The sequence below is a fragment of the Tamandua tetradactyla genome, chromosome 24 (assembly GCF_023851605.1).
Source record: "Tamandua tetradactyla isolate mTamTet1 chromosome 24, mTamTet1.pri, whole genome shotgun sequence".
Lineage (NCBI taxonomy): Eukaryota > Metazoa > Chordata > Mammalia > Pilosa > Myrmecophagidae > Tamandua > Tamandua tetradactyla.
In genome coordinates, this window is record NC_135350.1 from 26,668,093 (window position 1) to 26,688,933 (window position 20,841).

The 20,841-nt window shown below is 36.8% G+C and overlaps 1 protein-coding gene across 3 annotated transcripts in view; it reads left to right on the forward strand.

Moving 5' to 3' along the window:
• Positions 1–3,932: 3,932 nt before the first annotated feature.
• The window catches only part of EIF4E (eukaryotic translation initiation factor 4E), a 43,554-nt gene continuing 26,645 nt past the window's right edge, over positions 3,933–20,841 (forward strand). Inside the window, exons 1-2 of one of the 3 annotated variants that reach the window (XM_077142756.1) lie at positions 3,933–3,989; positions 5,496–5,542. In XM_077142756.1, coding sequence (XP_076998871.1) covers positions 5,525–5,542 — 18 coding nt within the window. In that variant the 5' untranslated portion in view covers positions 3,933–3,989; positions 5,496–5,524. Of the gene's footprint in view, positions 3,990–4,477; positions 4,513–4,597; positions 5,543–20,841 lie in introns of those variants that run through there. The other 2 variants (XM_077142757.1, XM_077142759.1) reach the window with 2 other exon arrangements.

A 20,841-nucleotide genomic window follows, 5' to 3' on the forward strand; every position in this document is an offset into this window, starting at 1 on the left:
AATAAAATGAGGTGAATTAGTAATATGGCTTTAATGATTGGTGTCCTCAAACAACCACCTCAAATAAGGATCGATGGATGAGAAATTCACACTCTGCCCCCTCAACGATTCTAGAGATACATCATCAAATATAGTCATTCTGGATTCCTCTTTTATGGATGGTAAGCAGGCCAACTCCCACTCATTAACACATTTCTTTCTTTAAACAAAAGCACAACACAGGCACTTACTCATCTATGTAGCAATCGAAATCCAGTCGTGACTCCCTGGAGTAACACCCAATCTCTAATGAATTTTGGGTGTTTACAATCTTGTGGCTTATTTCTAAAGATGAGTGATCTTATCTTACACATTTCAATTTTTTTCTTAATTTTGATTTTAATAAGGTAAATGAATTCATTTTGGAAGTCCTTTATCATTGGTCCAAACATATACTTACATTAATTTTTCACATTCTCTTTGATGATAATTAATTACTCTATTATTTCAGACATTGATCTTTATTAGGCTATCCAATTACAATCTAGTTAATGTTACATAATGATTGAGAGCCCTGAAGAAAGAACTGTGTTCATAATCTGGTTCTCCTTTTACTAGTTGAGTGGTCTTGAGCAAGTTTTTTTAACCTTTCTAAGCCTTGTTCTCCTTATCTGAAAAATTAGAACACTCACATTTGAGTGTTGTTTTGAAGACAAAATGAAGTACCATAAATGCATGTAAATGCTTAGAATAGTGCCTGACTAAAGCAATTTTCCTATTAATTATTAGTCCTGAGGCTTGACCTTAGTTTGATAAGATTTGTGTTTTTCCCAAATATTTATTTGCAATCTACCTACAATCACCAAGAAGCTAATATTTTAGTAGTGGAGACCACCAACAATGAATTGATATTTAATATAATATCAGGTTTGTCACCAGAATTTTGAAGGATTCTATATTTCTGAAGAAATATAAAGCCAGGTAAGGGGACAGAGAGTGCCAGGGATGCTAATTTAGATAAAGGCGGCCAAGGAAAAGCTTTGCTCAGGAGATGGTATGTGAACAGAAACCCAAACGAAACTAGGTGAGAAAATATGAGAATGTCTCAATATGTGAATGGGTGCTTGTTATGGTGCTTGTTTGCTGCATCATTTTGGCTCTTAGTCACACGTCTTTATATGGTGACAGAACTATTTATATTTCTATGACTTATATGCCAACCAAATTTTACAGTTCAGGAGGGAAGTGCCTGCTTCCTGTGTCCTTTAAATATCCTTTGGTTACTACATATTTGCCATGAGTACTTCAGTACTTCTTAAATAGTTTCCTGTCATTTCTGAAAATGAACTTAGAATTAGAAATCATTTGAGGAGAAACAAGAATTTGGGAGGTCCTATCAGAGGGAAGTAGCTATGGTATGAGGAAAAAGCGAATCTTGGAGAGATTGGGCTTGAATTCCAGTTTACTCTTTGGCTAATGTGGACTCGGACAACTTTACTGAGTCTGTTTATCCATAAAACGGGGATGATGATATTTAATTCATGTAATTGTTATAAAGGTCAAATGAAGTAATTAATATGGAAGATACTTGGTATGTTATAGGAGATCAATAAATGTTAGTTGACTTCGAATATTTGGAAGTTTGGAGTATCTTCAAAAATACTGGGCTGAGTTTGGTTCTCTGAGAAAAGAATTCTTAAAAATACTCCACTGTAGTAAAAAGTAGAGATAAGAATCTATGTTAATACCTAATGATAGGTAAAATTGAATGAACATCGTACTATGTTCTAAGAACCATTCTAAGCCCACTGCGTGGATTAACTCATTTATTTTTCACATTAGCCACACAACATAAATTATTATGCCCATCTAATACATGACAAACATGAGGCACAGAGAGTCTAAGTAACCTGCTCACAGTCACATGCTAAGTGGTGGACTTGGGGTTACGAACTGAGATAGTTTGATACTAAACTTATGTTGTTAACCACTAAACTATACAATTATAAGTTAAAGGATATTTATTTTATTACAGGCCATCATCTTAGAGCTTTTCTAAAAGAAAATCACTGTAGAAAGTGAAAATAACAAAAATACTGTACAAAAATAGAGTATGACATCAAGTACAAGTATATCCAAGTTTTAACAAAAGAATGAACAACAACAAAAAAGTCTGAACAAGGTTAAAAAAGAAAGGATATCAGATTAGTATTGACTAGGGATTGTTTTAGATTATATCTAAAACTCTGGCCAAACATTAAGCTACTATAGATCACTTACCTTATTACGCAATCTCACATCTTCTGTCTCAAAATCCTCTCATCTTAAGAAAAAAGGGTTGCTTAAAACTGATCAGAGACAAAGTCCCCTAACCTAAACAATATCTAAAATTTCAAAGACTGTCTTAAAAAAAAAATCATGGCTAGCACAATAGCAATATTGTTTAGAAATATATCATAGCAGATCAGATCAATTTGAACATGGTAGAAAAGCCCAGCAAAACAATGACTTTGGTTATCTGCCAGATCTAATCAACATTAGAATGGCAAAGAGGTAATTACATAATAAAAACAAGTTATATGTTTTGTCAAATTATTTAAAATCATGTCCCATGAGTTAATCTATAAAGACAATATACCAGTGTGAGGAATATATTAAGTTGAGAAAAGTGCTTTATATTTAAAGATGATAATCAATCATCCCAGACTTATAAATAGGAAGTACCATGATATTATGATGAGTCAAAGGTAGTTACCTATAAACTAGATAGCTTGATCAAAGAGAAGAGAACTTCAATACCTTACCCTATTTCATAAATTAAACTTTTCATTAACCATTCTTTTCCATAAAGATAAGGGATGTGGTAGTAAGGTAACAAATACAATCTATTTGTGTGGTTTAATAGAGGAATAAAGTATATAAGCCGTCTTCTATGTATATTTCAAATTGGAAACAAAACAAAACAAAATAACCACATACACACATAAAAACCTAATCACCAGGGGGTGCAAGTGTGGTTCAGTGGTAGAATTCTCCACTGCCATGCCGGAGACCCAGGTTCAATTCCTGGCCCATGTACTTCTCAAACAAGCAAGCAAGCAAACAAAGGAAAAGCCAACAAAGAAAAATTCAACAAATGGCGCTGCAAGAAGGGGATACTCACATGGAAAAAGAATAAGATGTGATCCCCACCATACAGCATACAAAAACAAAAAAAACAAAACAAAATAAAGACCTAATCACCAAATCTTTGACATGGCAGAACATAATGACAATAATTAAGGAAAGACACATGAAGTTTCCATAAAACATACGCAACAAGGCATGTGTAAAAGGGAGTGAAATGAAGCTCTGATAGCATACATAAGTATTATAAAAGTACTAGGATGACTGACAAGAGCGGAGAGTTTTGTGATCAAGATAAAAATTTATGTAAGCCATTGTTAAAAACATTTTTAGGGCAATGGTGGTGCAGTGGCAGAGTTTTCGCCCGCCATGCTGGAGACGCGGGTCCGCTTCCGGTGCCTGCCCACGTTAAAAAAAGAAAGAAAAAAAGCGTAAAAACGTTTTTAAAGAACATCATGGCTTTCTGTGCCATGTGGATATTTCCTTGCCTATTTCCTTGATTCTTTACTCTGTTATCTAGCATCATTGCAAAAATAGCACATCTAAGCTATCTATTCAAAGAAGATAATCAGATACTACTTTTAACCAACAGAAAACACCGACATCAACTGTAATCACTTTGAATAGTTTAAGTAACAGTACATAATCTCTGTAAGGAGAAATCCATTTACTTTCATTTTTTAGAATTCTAAGTATTTTAGAATCTACTAGAGCTAGACAAAAGTGTACCTGGTCATCTCTGACATCCAGGCAAACCAAACATACTAACATGCAATGACTGAGTTTTTGTTCAACCTCAATTATGTGTTAGTCAACCCAAGCATCCATTATGTACTCAATAATAGGTGTGACACAGCTTTGGACATCGGCAGCACAATAAGCAGGTAGGCACAGGCAGCCTGCTTGTACTAATTTTTCTGGGGTTACCATTCTTAAGCATGGGAAACAATGATGAGATAGCATCTTCCTTATTAGAACCTTATATTAGCATATTACTAGATTTGTGTGTGTGTGTTAGTAACCCGGCTGTGCAGGATAAGGCTGTCTTGAGAAATGACAGCTTGCTAGCACAATACCTTAGAGGGAAACGAAAAGTATGATGCTAGTGTGGGGACAAATTCGTAATTGGCAGTGACTGCTGTGAACATCGCAGTATTTTCCTGAACATTAACGCCTCTAATGAAGGTAGCGACAATTATATAGAAAAAAAGTCTGGAAATTTTAAAGTTGCACTGATGTACATCATAATGTAACAAAGTATACAAAAGTAAAAATAAAAACATGGTTTTAAACAACAGCAGAGAAACAGCTGATCCTTAAAGGCACGCAGTTGCCTACGAAACATTTATAGTGTCCAATGCATTTTCAAAGCAGGTTACTGTCATTACCACAGCACACCCTTGTGAGGTAAGTGTATGAACCCGTGGCTCATAAATGAAAAAACCGAGGTACTGAATGATTAAGTCACTCGCCTAAGGAGAATGAGTCAACGTCAAGAGTCATAGTTGACCCGGCCTAACGACTCCTGACGGTCAGTCCAGGGCTTAGTCAGCGGGGCCCAGAGTGGCTTCCCTGGCTGGCACCTGGACTTAGGTTATTTCCGTTCACTTTAAAGGAGGATAGTGGAACCGAGAGGACAGAGCTGCCAAATAAGTTTTACTTCCAAGCAAGTTTTGGCCCAGAGGTTTAATCTCAGGATTTGGGTCAGAAAACGCATTCGGGTCCACTCCCCCTCACCCCCAACGGTGGCAAGTGGGTACTGTGGGCGGTTCAGTCCAACTCCTCTCGCAACGAAGGCCATGAGTGACCACCGGCAATAGCAGAGCTGGGGGACGGGGGAGGATCGATTGCTTAAACACAGATTCTCCGTCCATCACCGTCTCTTTTTGAAACTAAAAGAGAAAATGGTGGTGGGAAGTCAAAAGAAAGCTAAATAAATACATAGGCTACTTGTCCTAGGACTTCCAACTAAGCAAATGAAGCCTTATTGTGCGTGCTGAGCCTGCAGTTCCCAGCCTACAGGGGAAGATGGGAGGATAGGGCGACGAAGGGCACAGTAGGCATGCCGGGCAGTAAGTGCGACTGCAGACATCCAGGCGGAAGAGCAGAGGACTGAAAACCACCCTCCGGCAAGAGAGTGTCAGCCGCGCGGAAAACTGCGCACCCTATCCATCGACCACGTGACCAGACTTTTTTTTTAAAAAACTTCTTTGCCCTTAAAAAAAAAAAAAAAAAGGAGACTCCACTTCCCAGAAGCCTCTCGATACTCACGCAGCCGCAGTCTTGCGCAGGCGCCGCCAGGGCCAAACGGACACGTCTGTCACGTGGCAGTAGCCAGCCAATCCGGTTTGAATTTAATTTTTTTCCTCTCACCCCCCCCTCCCCTTCAGGAGCGGTTGTGCGATCAGATCGATCTAAGATGGCGACTGTGGAACCGGTGAGTATCGCTTTTGGCCCCCACCCCCACAGGTCCCCGCGCTCTGGCTCCCTTCGGACAGGGGGACCCCGCGGGATGTCGTTCCCGGCGCGCACGCTACCCTTTACCACCCCCTCCCCCTCCTCTTGGGCTTAACCTGCCCGCCGGTAACTGGGGGCGCCCCGGAGGCTGGCCGCGGCAGCGTGTCGCTCACACGTTCTAGTGGGGGCCGGGGAACTGGGGAAGAAAAACGGGGGAGGGGCGGCGCGGTGCCTCTTGCGGAGCCGCGAGTTGTCTGCAGGGGTAGAGGGTGTTCCGGACCCTGGGCTAGGTGTGTGGATACTGTTTCTTTCGAATAGGAGGGCGCGGGGCTGGCTTAGGGCGGGCGCCAGAATCTGTAGGGAGGGTGGGCGAAGAACCGGCCTGGAACGTGATGGAGGAGGGAGCTCCGGCCAGCCTTTTCCTCCCTCCCGAGTTCCTCCCCAGGGGCTCGGGTATGGGGCACGTGCGAGAGTTTTCCTTCCGTAGACGGGTGGGCTGGGGAGCCAGGGGGCGCGTGTTGTCGGTGGAGGGGTGGGCGGGAGTGGTGCCTTCGCACGCGCGGGGATCTTCGACCTCGCTGGGGGAAGCTGAGAGCGGTGAGCGCATGTTGCTTCAGCGCGCCAGAGAGTGCCGAGTTTGGCGTCGAGGCAGTAGAGAAAGGTGTGCGTGGGGAGGAAAGCCCCGCGTCGTGCTGTGAAGCCCTACGGATGGAATGAGGGGTGGAGGTGGTGAGAAGGGGGCTCACATTGTCCTCGCCCCTCAGTGCTTAAGTCTCGGCTGTCATGGAGGAGGGAAGGGGGAGGAGCAAGGCCTACAGATCGCTGCGGCTGGTCTGATTGCCGGCGGGACCTGCTGCCTTTCACACGCGCCTGCCTTCCATTCATTCATCCTTTTCGTGCAATGCGCACGCCTGAGCGAATGCGAATGGCCCTAGATCCGTGTGTTTTTTTCTACTCTTTATTATCGAAGATTTCTAAGACAACTTACAGGAAATTAAATTTTCCATTTGATTCTGTTCTTAATTTACCCATTCTTTAGGCTTTCCTTTCAATTTAGGCACCATTTTAAATTTAATTGAACCGAGCAGATCCTGAGACAGAGAGTTGATAGTTACCCCTCAAAGGAGTGATTATCTTTGTCATAGTTTGGGTTTGCCGGCACATGCCCAGCGAAGCTTCTGAGTCCAAGCTGACATTTCATGAATGTGACACCTAAGTGACAACATTTTGGGGCATTAGCAACCAGAAAACAATTGACACTCAGTTTCGAACCAGTTCTAGGCCTTGGTTGCCAGATACTTTTATAAATCTATGAAGGTAGTTTGTGATTTTGATATGGTTCGCTAAGTTGTTTTGACTTTATAACTACCTCAAAAATTCTAGTGTTGGAAAGGTCTGTAGAATACAAAAAAACTTTATTTTTTATTACTTTGATGTAAACTTTGTCTTGTTACCAGAATTTAAGCCAGCTTTTTCACCTTAGCTACTTACTTTATTGGCAACAGTTTCATTTATTTCCTCGGAAATTAAGTTGGTGGGAAAACTGTGTAATAAGTTGCTAAAACAACGTATTTTATAATAGTTACAAAAACAAGTGGGAAGGATATATAAAATTTTGACTTAAACCACCTTTAGTGTGTTCTCAAGTCTGCGTTTGACTGCGATTTGTTCTTGTACCCACTATAATCAGTGTTATCAAAAAACATTAGGGCACGGTATAACCTCTAAATAAAGTAATGTGTTATTTGAAGTTCAGTAACATTAGGTCCTTTAGACTTGCAAAGCTGTGTAGTTTTGATTCAACAGCACAAAACAGAATCCCAACATAGTGAAGGACTATTTTGTGTCAATAATTATTTATAGCCCCTGATAGTGTACCAGGTGTTCTTTAGGATACAAAGTTATACAATATGTGATTCTAAACCTTATTCAATGTTAACTTTTAGGGAGCTTAATTCCCAGTGGTATGCTATCAGTGATACAGTATTTGCTCTAGTTCTGACCTAGAGATATTGGATAGTATGTTTAAATTGGGGGAGTAGGGGAACCAAAAAAGCTGAAGTGTGTGAAAGTGGAAGCCAAATTGAAAGTTCAGGAGGGGAGATTAATTTTTTTTATAAATTTACTGGATATTTTGCTGTAGCTATAAGAGAAAATGTATGGACATTGTTTTTAAGCTCCCTTGTACTGCTGTGTTTGTTAACAGAAGTAAAGAATCCTAAGAAAATAATACCTTGTCAGAATATGAGGACCGAGTTAGAGTTGTATGCTTATCCCTCCTCACTTGTTTTTTGCATTTTCCAGTTCAGATGACTTGCTAGTTAAAATATTTTAATAGGGGAGGGCCAGGGTGGCTCAGTAGGTCGAGTTCTTGCCTGCCATGCCGGAGACCCAGGTTCGATTCCCGGTGTCTGCCCATTCAAAAAAAAAAAAAAAAATATATATATATATATATATTAATATAAACAGTTTTGTTAGCAAAATTGTTTAATTTGCAAATGTGTAATTTACTCAATCTATTTACTATTTCTATTTACTGATTTTATTTACTAATCTTAATTTTAGTTTTTTGTAATTTTGGTGAAAAGTTTGGCAGAGTTACGTAGTTGTATTGAAAAAAGTTTCAGTTAAAATGTTACTAGTCTTTAAAACTAGATTGCTTGGGGAAGGTAGTAAGAACCTAAGATTTCTTTAAAATCATGACTTTACAGTGATTTTTAAAGCTAAAATGTACATTTGTGTCTTAATTTTATATTTTAAACTCATTACGACAAAATGCTATGTGAGAATTAGTTATACTGTTCTTTCTGTGCTCTTGTTACAAGGATAGTCAATAAGATTTTTATATTTATTTCAGCTAATACAAAGTATTATAAAATAAAATTTCTGCTTATGGGGTTTTACATGCTCACCGAGGCATCAGCCTATGCAGCCACAAAATCCAGTATTAACTGAGGCAAGAAAATAAGATATTTTAGTGGAAAAGTATAATGTATTTCCTAATCATAATATTTTAGGGTAAATACTTTTCTGTAGATGAGGAATTCATATTTAAAGTGATTTTTTTCCCCTATCAAGGTCACATAGTTCCAAAGTTAGAGCTAAAACTCAAACCCAGATCTGGGCTCAATCTTTATTTCTATCCTGTCCAAAAAAGAAAAGAAAATCTAACTAAAACTAAAAAGTCAAGCTATTTACCTTAAGTAAAGCTCCTATCTTTGGGATACAACTGATGCATGGGTCGTTATTATGCAGAAACATTTTAAATTTAAAACCATACGTGAAAATTTTGGGGTGGTTGGATTAAGAGTGGGTTGAGGTTCCCCCTGCCATTTTAACTTAAAGAGTTTAAATATATATATATTTAAATATATATCTATTTATATTATATTTAATAAAGATATATATACACAGAGAGAGAGAGGATTATAAATTCTGTTGGGTTTTGTATTACAGATGTTGGGTTTTTTTTGAAGTAATTTCAAACCTACACGCAGTTGCAAAAAATAATACAAAATCCATACAGAGAATTCCAGCATACTCTGCCAACCCCAGGTACCCACATCTGCCAGCTTTTAACATTTTACCACATTTACTGTACCATTCTATCTATCCACTTGTCTATCTGTGTTTATCTGCCTGTCTATTTATCTATTTTCTAAACCTTTGAATGTAAATTGCATGCATCATGCTTCCTGAATGTTTAATATTTCCATGTACTAAGGTGGAAACTTAGAACAAGGATTGTCTTGTTCTTAGGTTACCACCTTAAGTACAGTTATCAAGTTCAAGAAATTTACCATTGATATAAACCTTACAGTCTCTATGCAAAGTTTTCTGTGTGTTCTAATACTGCGCTTTGGGGCCTTTTCTCCTCCGTTATTAGATCCAGTTCAGTATCGTGTTGTATTTAACTGTGATTGTCTTTTTTTTTTTTTTAACTCTTTTATTATATAGTATAGCATACATACAAAGCAAAGAAATAAAAAAAGCAATAGTTTTCAAAGCATTTTTCAACAAGTAGTTACAGGAAAGATCCCAGAGTTTGTCATGGGCTACCATGTGATCCTCTCATATTTTTCCTTCTAGCTGCTCCAGAATATCTGTATAACTCCACCATCACCTTTGATCTTTCCATCCCTCTCTTTAGGGGTGTTTGGGCTATGACAGTTCTAAATTTTTCATATTGGAAGGGTTTGTCAGTAATATGGGGTAGGGAGATGGAACTATCTGATGTTCTGGAGAGGCTGGGCTAGGTTTCAGGACTTACTTGGACCAGGGACCCATCTGGAGGTTGTAGGCTTCTGGAAATTTTCTCTAGTGCATGTAACCCTTGTGGAATCTTATATATTGCCCTAGGTGTTCTTGAGGATTGGGCGCAATGGTCCTGGTTGGAGGTTGGCAGATTATAATAGATAGCAAGGTCTAACCTGAAGCATGCATAAAAGCAACCTCCAGAGTAGCCTCTTGACTCTATTTGAACTCTCTCTGCCACTGATACTTTATTAGTTAAACTTCTTTTCCCCCTTTTGGTCAGGATGGAATTGTTGGTTCCACAGTGCCAGGTCTGGAGTCATCCCTGGAAGTCATCTCCCACATTGCCAGGGAGACGTTCACACCTGTATGTCCCACATAGGGGGGAGGGCAATGATTTCACTTGCAGAGTTGGACTGAGAGAGAGTGAGGCCACAGCTGAGCAACAAAAGAGGTCCTCCAGAAGTAACTCTTGGGCATGCCTATAGGTAGTCTTAAGCTTCTCTTCTACCTACATAAGCTTCACAAGTGTAAGCCTCCTAATCGAAGACATGGGCCTATTGATTTGGGTGTCTCTGAAGTTTGACCAGTATCAGGGGATTCCCTGATGGTAAGATTTAATAATTAAGTTCAATATTCTTTCTTCCATCCCTCAGGAGACTTTGCCAATACTTTTTGATTGCCTACTTAATATGCTCTAGGATGTACCCAGGCATTACAATAATCTGTACAGGATTAAAGGACATCTTTTTGTTTTTCTTTTTTTTTATTTATTAAACATAACAACATACAAACACAAACATTCTTACTGTATGATCATTCCATTCTTGATATATAATCAATAACTCACAATATTATCACATAGTTGTATATTCATCATCAGGATCATTTCTTAGAACATTTGCATCAATTCAGAAAAAGAAATAAAAAGAAAAAATTCATACATACTATACCCCTTACCCCTCCCTTTCATTGATCATTAGCATTTCAGTCTACTAAATTTATTTTAGGATTTGTTCCCCTATTATTTATTTTTAATCCATATGTTTTGCTCATCTGTCAATAAGGTAGATAAAAGAAGCATCAGACACAGGGTTTTCACAATCACACAGTCACATTGCGAAGGCTTTATCATTATACAATCATCTTCAAGAAACATGGCTACTGGAACACAGCTCTACATTTTCAGGCAGTTCCCTCCAGCCTCTCCACTACATCTTGAATAACAAGGTGATATCTACTTAATACTTAAGAGTAACCTCCAGGATAACCTCTTGACTCTGTTAGGAATCTCTCAGCCATTGACACTTTGTCTCATTTCCCTCTTCCCCCTTTTGGTCGAGAAGGTTTTCTCAATCCCTTGATGGTGCGTCCCAGCTCATTCTAGGATTTCTGTCCCACATTGTGAGGAAGGTCCATACCCCTGGGAGTCATGTCCCACGTGGAGAGGGGGAGGGCAGTGAATTTGCTTGTCATGTTGGTTGAGAGAGAGGCAACAAAAGAGATTCTAGTGGGAGTGACTCAGGCCTAATTTTAAGTAGGCTTAGCCTGTCCTTTGTGGGGTTAAGTTTTATATGAACAAACTAACTCCAAGATTGGGGGTTCAGCCTATTGCTTTGGTTAAGACATCTTTCTTATTCTGTGCTCCCTGTGTTTCAGTTGTTCAAATGAGCCATACAGATAGGTTGAATTAGATTATGCACTACAGAAAATTACGTTCCAGACCAAATAAACCTTTCTTCCATTGGTCTCAAAGGATATGTGTGGTTCTAAAATATAGATGCTGTCTTCCTTATTATCCCTGTGTTCTGAATTACTTTTACCCCAACCTGTTTGGTTTTGTTCTTATCTCTAAATATCAGGTTATATATAAAAAACAGCCTCTCAAAATCCAGAAATAATAATCACCACTCCAGACTTAATGTGTCTGCTCTAAAAGTTTGCAGTCTAGGCCCCTGTTTTCTTGTAAGTGTATTCTCAAGGTGACTGTACCATTCTACCATTCTAGATCTTTTATTTCTGGCATATTTTGTCTCACCAAATGTCCCACATGTTCATTGATATCATTGCATTTTGTGTTACAAGTATTGGCATTTAACTTTTAAAAAAACATTTTTTTTTAAATTAGAAATACGCACTTGTGGTCCAAAATTTAAATCCTTTGACAGTCTGGTGATACCTGTGGTCCCTCCTCAGAATAAATTTTTTGGATGCATTGGATAAAATAGAAAGCCTTTCAGGGGAAACCAATATTATATTGAAATACAGTGAGGATATTGAGTTAACATGAAAAATATTAAGGACCTTGCCTAGCTCAGGCTAAGTCCTATTTTTTATTAGAGTGAAAAATTCTGCTTCTCAACTGTCTTCTACAGCCACGTAAGTCCTGTCTCCAAAGCATCCCAAGCTTTTTTTTCTTGACTTTTTTTATTGTGAAATGTAACATATATACAAAGAAGGAATAAATTTCCAAGTATATTTTAACAAGTAGTTATAGAACAGATTTTAAAGTTTGATATGGGTTACAGTTCCATGATTTTTTTCTAGCTGCTCCAAGACACAGGAGACCAACAAAAATATCAGTATAATCATTCAGCAGTCGTACTCATTTGTTAAATCCTATCTTCTCTTGTACTCTTCCTTCTCTTTATATAACATAAATAACATAAAAGCAGCACATTTCAAAGTATATTGCAACAATTAGTTGTAGAGCAGATTTCAGAGTTTGGTATGGGTTACAGTTCCACAATTTTAAGTTTTTATTTCTAGCTGCTCTAAGGTACTGAAATCTAAAAGAAATATCAGTATAATGATTCAGCACTCATCTTCATTTGTTGAATCTGACCTTCTCTGTATAACTCCACCGTCACCTTTAATCCTTCTCCCACTCTTTAGGGGTATTTGGGTTATTCCCATCCTAACTTTTTCATGTTGGAGGGGGCTGTTTATAGTCTAACTCTTAGTGCAGCTTTATACTCTCAGTGACATCCGCTGTAGCCTCTCGACTGTTTGAACTGTCTCAGCCACTGATACCTTAGTTGTTATACTTTTCCCCCTTTTGATCAGAATGGCGTTGTTGATCCTATGGTACCAAGGCCAGGCTCATTCCTGGGGGTCATCTCAAAGAGAAGGTGAACATCCCAAGTTTTTAGGGTCTTTCTAGAAAAGCATAGTCGCTAAAAGAACTTTCTATGATGATGGGGATGTTCTGTATCTGTACCGTCCAATACAGTAACCACTAGCTGTATGTGACTATATTGCATTTGAAAGGTGGCCAGTGGAACCAAGGAACTGAAATTAAATTTTATTTTAATTAATTTTAATTTGTCACGTGTGGTTGGTGGCTACCAAGTTGGACAGTGCAGCTCTAGAATCTAGATCTGTTCTGGCATATTTTATTTAGCTGAACTTTGTACAGTGTGACTATGTAGTCTAGTTAGTTGTTTGGATAAATTATTGTTTAATTTTATCCTACCAGAGATTCTCTTTATATATACGAAACTTTCAGAGATAATTGTTTAATCTTGTATGGAATTAAAATTGTTCTATGGTCTTTTAATGGGTTTGTAGGTGTGAATAGTCACTGCTTTATGTGGTTCAAATCTCAAAAGTAAGAGATAGTAGTATATACAGTGAAATCTCCTCAAGCTGATCCTCATCCATCTAAATATCTCTAGAGGCAACCAGTGATGTAATTTTTTTAAATATCCTTCCATGGAGATTTCTGTATATATAAGCAAATATATAATTTTAAAATAAGTAGTTGCCAACTATTCTGTACATTGGTTGTCATTTACTATGTCTTCAGAGCATTGCGTGCTACATGTAAAGTTTCACTTTTTTTTTCTGACAGTGTATGTTACATGAATAGTTGTCATTATTTCTTTGTTGATTGACATTTAGGTTGTTTCCAACCACTTTCTCTTTCAACCAGTGCTGTGATGAATAACTCATTGTGTACATTAGAAAATATGTCCATAAGGTAAATGTTTTGGCAACAAATTCAAAATTTTTTTAACATCCATTGGTCAGATGAAACACTTCTGTGACTATAATTGGCTGATCAGTTTCTTTTTTATTTTTAGAGCTTCCCCTCTTTCCTATTATTGTGAAATGTTTATATATAGAAAAAAGGTATGAAATGTTTACATATGTTTTAGTTATAAACTGAAGAGACCCAGGTACCCAGCACCTAGATCAAGAAGTAGGACATTATCAGTTCTTCATTTTTCTCTATACTCCATCATTACATCTCTTTTCTTTGGACTCTTCCTTATTCTGACTTTTGTATTAATTATTCTATTCTATTTTTCTTTTACACAGTCTGTTGTAGCTTTAATCTCCAATGTGTGTATCTTTCAACTTTGAATTGTTTAATTTTGAAAAAACTAAAAACATAGACACGTAAGTGAAAGGTAGAATTGATACTGTTGGATGATGGCTCCTAAGGAACTTAAGCTGAACATAGTTTTGAGTTATAGTTTGACCCATCTTTGTGAAATCTGCTAGAACCCTGCTTGGGAAATCCAGTGAGCAAGATCATGAATGTGTCCTGGGAAAGGTAGGAATCAGTTCGTATCTGCTTGGGCCATGGTATGGATCAAGTAAAGAATCTTAAGTAGGGAAGTGAGGGTGAGGGGGGAATTGGGGGTGAGGGGGGAATGGACTGTGGGTACTCTTTATCTTTTAAGAGTAAACTTAAAGCACAGCGCTTCTAGTATAAAGTTCTTTGCTTATCCAGGGAGCAACGTACAAAGGAGAAAAAAGGCACTTCGTTAACACATGATCAAGTCAAGTATATAAAGTTTAGGCAAGATACTGTAGGTCATTTTTTATTTTTTTATTTTTTTAACATGGGTAGGCACCAGGAAATGAACCCGTGTCTCTGGCATGGCAGGTGAGAACTCTGCCTGCTGAGCCACCAGTCTACCCATCTGTTTTTTTTTTTTAATGAGTAGAGTAATAGGCATCTTGGACGTGATAGCCATCAAATGAATGTCACTTGAACCACACTGCTCCAATCTGCTCTTGCTCTGATACACACTTGTTTTCCTTGGATCTCCTTTTACTGTGCTCCTGGTTCCCTCAGTATGCTGTTCTTCCCGGCTCTCTGCTGTACTTTTGGTCTTCCTGTTATTTGGTTTCTTGTCTCACTTGTTGGATCACATCTCTAGGAGTTTTTTTTTTTAAAAAGATGTGTAGGAGTTAAGGCTTTTGAGACCTTGCATATTTGGACAGTTCTGCCCATGGTAGGCTGAACAATAGAATTCTTTGGAATTACTTTTTCCCTGGGAATTTTGAAGTCATTAATCCATTGTTGTCTTCTATTGTAGCTGTTGATAAATCTGAAATTATCCTGATAGTTTTTATTTATTTTTTAAATATATGACTGGATACCCTACTATTCCTACTCCTGGGTAGGAGTTGTAGAATCCTTTCCTTACCGCCTTTCACAGTTACATTGTGTAGTATGAGTCTGCTTTCATCCATTGTGTTGGTTATCATAGGTTTTTTTTTTTTTAATTTGGCACCTCATAGCCTTCACTTCTGGCAAATTTATTGGTGACATTCCTGTATTTTTTTCTTTTCTCTTTGAAAGAGTTATTATTCAGATATTGAATCTGGACTACTTCTCCAACTTTTTTTTTGTTTTAAATCTTGGCTCTTGTTTTCATCTATTTTTGCTCTCTCTGGGAAATTTCATATATTTTCCAGCCCATCTTTTCTATCTTATTTTAAATTTCCAGGTTTCTTCCCCCCTCTGAATGTTCACTTTTATAGCTTCCTGTAATTGTTTTTATGCATGCAAAATCTTAGCGTATCCCATTAAAGATTTAATAGTTTATTTTTAAAAAGGCATTTTCTCTTCTCTGCCTCGTCAGTTTCTTCCAAGTTACTTGTTTTCTGTTTCAAACTTTGCTTTGATGTCAGAGGCCTTCCCCATGTGTGTGGCAGTCTTTGGTTTTCAGGCCATGATTAGGAATGAGAAACTATAAAAGCTGATTGGGATCTCTGGAGCCCACAGATGGAGCTTTGCTCTGATCTATCTGGGTACCTTGTTAAGGCACCTCTACTATCAGTATATTTAGGTTTTTCTTTTTAGTTGGTAAGCGTCCCCAGAAGAGAATCTTCTGATCTATCTGGGGTCACAATATGGTTGTCAGCTTTCTGGGAACTGAATGGGGAAAGAACCTGGGATGGTGGATTTGAGGTAGTGGTATGTCCACATTCAGTATAATACCGTCTTAGCTGTGCCTAGGCTGGTCTAGAGATGTTTTTACATTCTTCTGCTGTGGTAGAAGATGGCAGCAATCCTAGTGGCCTGAAATAGGGGAGAGTTTGAGGGATTTAACTTCTTTTAAACAGCTTTTACCAAATTCTTTTATGGATCCTCCTTTACTCCCTTTTAGAAAGAAAGATGTTGCCAGCTTCTGAGATTTTAAGGATTATACTGTGTAAGTTGGTCAATTACCACTTATAGTCTTTCCAGTTTTCTTATTTTATTATTCTTGCTTTCTCTATTACCTGTGGGCTTTCTTTTCTTTTCTTTTATCCCTATACTGTAGTTTCAGTGGAATTTTGGGGAAGGAGCAAAATTAGATTTATTGAATCTTATCTTAACATTGAAAAAGTAACTTATTTTCCTGCATTGTAAATATAAAATACAATGTTATATTTTACCTATAACATTGACAAAATTCCCCTTCCTCAAATGCCCAGGAATAAACCTAAGAAGAAATTTGCAGAATTTATGAATAAAAGCTGTATAACTATTGAAGGATACAAAAGAGGTTTTTAATAAATAATCATGGTTTGCTTCTGAAAAAGATTTAATATTGAAAAGATATTACTTCTTCCTTAATTTAATATTTAAATTTAGTATGAATTTAGGAATCAGAATGCCAAAATCTTATTGGTGGGGTGGGAGGTTGTATTATATGCAGAAGTCCATACATTGTGGCCTGCTTTTGTGTGACCTGCTTGTTAAGAATGATTTTTACATTTTAAAGAGTTGTTTAAAAAAGAAAAAATATGTGACAAGATAGCACAAGCCTGAAATATTTAGCATCTGGTGTGTTAGTTTGCCATTCCCTGCTTTGTGAAGTTTGTTCGAAAGAATAAATAAATGAGAATCAGCTTGTATGTTTTTTTAAAGGGAGGGAAAAACAGAAATGGAAAACTTGCCCTACCATGTGGGGAAAAATATTGAGCTAAGCCAAGTTTTAAAAGTTTGGTATTGGTGCAGAAGAGACTGGCAGATCAGTAGAACAGATTGAGCAATCCAGAAATACATCAAGTAGATTTTTTTTGTTTTTTTCTTAAATAGGTTTTATTGCGATATATTTACATACTGTACAGCCCATCCATAGTGTATAATCAGAGTTGTGCCTTCAACACCACAATCAATTTTAGAACATGTTCATTACTCCGAAAAGAAAAACCCATACCTCTTAGTTGTCACCTCTTAATCCATCTATCCTTCCCCAGTCCTGCATAGCCACTAAGCTAGTATTGTCTCTATAGATTTATTTATTTTTACATTTTATATGAATGGAATCATACCATATGTAGTACTTTGTGTCTGGTTTCTTTAACTTAGCATAATGCTTTTTTTCGCTTGTAAAAGTATTTTTTAAAATTAGAGAAATTGTGGGTTTACATAAAAGTCATGTAGAAACATAACATTCCCATATACCACCATATTGCTGACATTTTGCATTGGTGTAGTACCTTTGTTACAGTTGATGAGAGAATATTAATATCTTACTGTTAACTGTAGTCCAGAGTTTACATTAGGTGTGTTTTTTCATATACTACCCTATTAACACCTTGAAATAGTGATGTACACTTATTATAAATCATGGTAGAACATTTTTATGTTTGTACTATAACTAGACATAATCTACAGCAGTGTTCACTGTTTTACGTCCTTGTTTTTTTTTAATTAATTAAATGTTATATATGTATAAATAATTAATAATTAAATATCTTGATTTCATTGAGATATATACACACACCATACAACCTTTCTGAAGTATATTCTCACCGGCTCACAGTATCATCACATACCTTGTGCATACATCCTCTGTTAAGTAGATATTTGGCTTCAGTATTAACTTGTTCAAATAAAGTCAGAAAATTTAGATTGGTGTAAAGAAGAAAATAAAAGTCATCTGTAATACCAACAACTTAGGTATTCTCTGGCTCACTTGTCTTCATTGTTTATACAGTTCTACAGTATGCCTTTTGCCACATTTTTGTTATTATAATAAAAAATTTTCCCAACCTGTTCAGTGCCTGTATGATGAATACTTATAATTTAACTCATTGTTGCCTTTTTGTCTATTGGTATATATTGTTTCTATATTTTATTTACTCATATGGAACTGTCAGTTCTAATTTTTGTGTTAAAGAATGTATGTATTTTTATGTTTGAAAGCTTGATAATTCATTAATTTAAGCTCAGTAAGTAAAATGCTGTAACCCACTCTGAATGTGGAAATGTTTAAAACAGTGGCTATTCCTGTTTTTCTAAATATAGGTTTATTTCTTATAAAAGGTGACTTGAATACTTTATTAAACCTATAGTTTAAACCTAAACCTGAAATTGAAAATTTAATCTTCAACTTTAACATTATAATGCTGTTTTAAAAACACGGTATTTATAATTCAAGTGCTCATTTGTTTAATTTATCACTAGTTTTTATTTGTATGTCTCCATAACACCCTCCTCCCCATATGCATTTGTAATCTTGTCCTAAGATATATAAAATGTAATTCGGTTGCAGATATCAGTATTGTTTTAAGAATTCATTTATTTAAAAAACTATGTGTCTACAAGTCTTATAGTTAAGAGTTAAGGATATGTGTGTTTAAGTTTTATTTTTATTTTTTATATATTTTTTAACTGTTTAAGTTTTAAAATTGTATTTTAGAAGATCAGAAATTAAGGTAGGCTGCAAAGTTTGTTAGATTTTGGGGGGGGGTGTACTGTTTGGCAGGGGTCACATTTCATTCTTTTTCCATGTGAGTATCCCATTATTGCAGTACTGTTTGTTGAATTTTTGTTTGTTTGCTTGTTTGGTTTTTGTTTGTTTCAGGATGTGCATGGGTCGGGAATCGCTCTACCACTGAACTGCCGTTGCACCGCCTGCAGAGATTTTTTAAATTAATGAAAGTAAAGTAAAGCTTGTGGACTATCCAAATATTTCTGTTTTTAGCTAGAGCTCAAACTTATACTCTGTTCATTTATAAGTCTAATGTTAGTCACCAATATTGAACAAGTAGTTAGATTACTGTTATTAAAGTAGATGGAACATCTGTTGAATTTCACAGTATTAGACAAATACAGTTTCTACAAATCATCATGGCTCTTCCCCACTATACTTCAGCTTTCAGTATTTTTGTTATTTAGATGTTATTTTACATTAACTGAAGAAAAATATTTGAAAGTACTGTCTTCTGAGTCAAAATTGATGTATGAGGTCTGAGTCCTTTAAAAATTTTTCTCCATTTGAGCAACTCTTTAAATTTGAAACATTTATATTTTGCTAAATCTCCATATTTGCTTTTCTACTTAAACTTTTCAGCTTAGGGCAGGTGCACAAACAAAACAGTTTTTCTCTTTTACCTTATCACAGGCAAGTTAGACGACCTGCGAAATCCACAGCTACACTTTCCTGATGAATAATGCCGGATTACTTGATATTCTTTTACTGTGAATAAATACTTAAAAACTAAAAGCCAAAATAATTGGTTTGTTTATTTGTGGCAGCTTTTCCATTGTTCACACTCAACTTTTCATACCTTTCAAGGCAGGTGGTGAGACTTCGCAGTTCTTGGGTACTAGTAATCATACTAGTTTATGTGGTGTGGGAGGAGAGGGAGGGGGAGGGCAGGGGAAAGTGCATGTTTTGCCAAAAAGAGACCTAACAGCTGAGGGTGTGGATACTAGAAGGAAAAGGAAAGTATCTTGAAGTTTATTTATGTCTGACTTGTATAAAATCATTTTCACGTTGGTTATTTGTATCCATGAAAGAGAAGTTTTTATTTATACTTATCTGTGTATGTGAGGTATTTGACCACAGATATATGATATGCTGTCTTGCATGATAGTATCAACTCAATACAATTAAATGTTTGTATTTACTTTTTTTCCCTTTCTAGTAGTGTGATTTTGTGTGGGAGGGGTGGGGTAAGCTGTGCATGCTTTCTTACTACTTAATGGCAGTGACATGCACTTGGAAGATTAGTGAAGGTGTTTGAGCCTGACGCTGTGGGGCTGTGCATAGTGTAGAGTTATGCTACCTGGAAAGAACATTTTGGTTACAAAATAATTTATTACCCAATCCTTGGCCCTTGTGAGAGAGAATGAAGAGGGTAGTAATAATTAAATTGAAACAGCTAAACTAGGCTAAACAGAGATTGAACAAGTAAAACTAGGATATGTGGTAACCCCAGCCATAAACCCTGACAGACCTGGATTTTTAGTGTAGAACACAGCTAGGACTTGTATTTGCCCATCCAGGGCTTAAGTTAGTCTGTCTGAAGAGTTGGAGAGAGTAACTGTTTTATAGTATTGTAAAGATTGGATATATGGAGATAGAGTATATAAAAATATGTTACACATTGCCTGACATAGTAGCTGCTTAATAAATATTATCTCTCAAGTAAAAATTCATGTAGTTTGGATAAGGTATAAGGGTTAATTTTACTACTAACAAAATCTTAAAAGTACCATCCTTTTCTGTTCTTGCTTTACTTACCCTTGTATTCGTTATTCCATCTTTATTTAATGTAGTGTCTTCAGTCTACTGAAATTGTTGGGTAGAGATAATTGCAGCTTATTATATATAGTAGAAGCGTTTCATAGCCTTTCTATGTCTGATAATGGCCAGGGATGATCTTCTCAGTTGAATTAAATAGTGATGCAAGGAAAGGGAACTGGATCTGATTTATCAGTCATACAGTTAACCATCATTTGGTGCTGTGGCTTTGAACTTTCACATTTATTTTGTGTCGTTA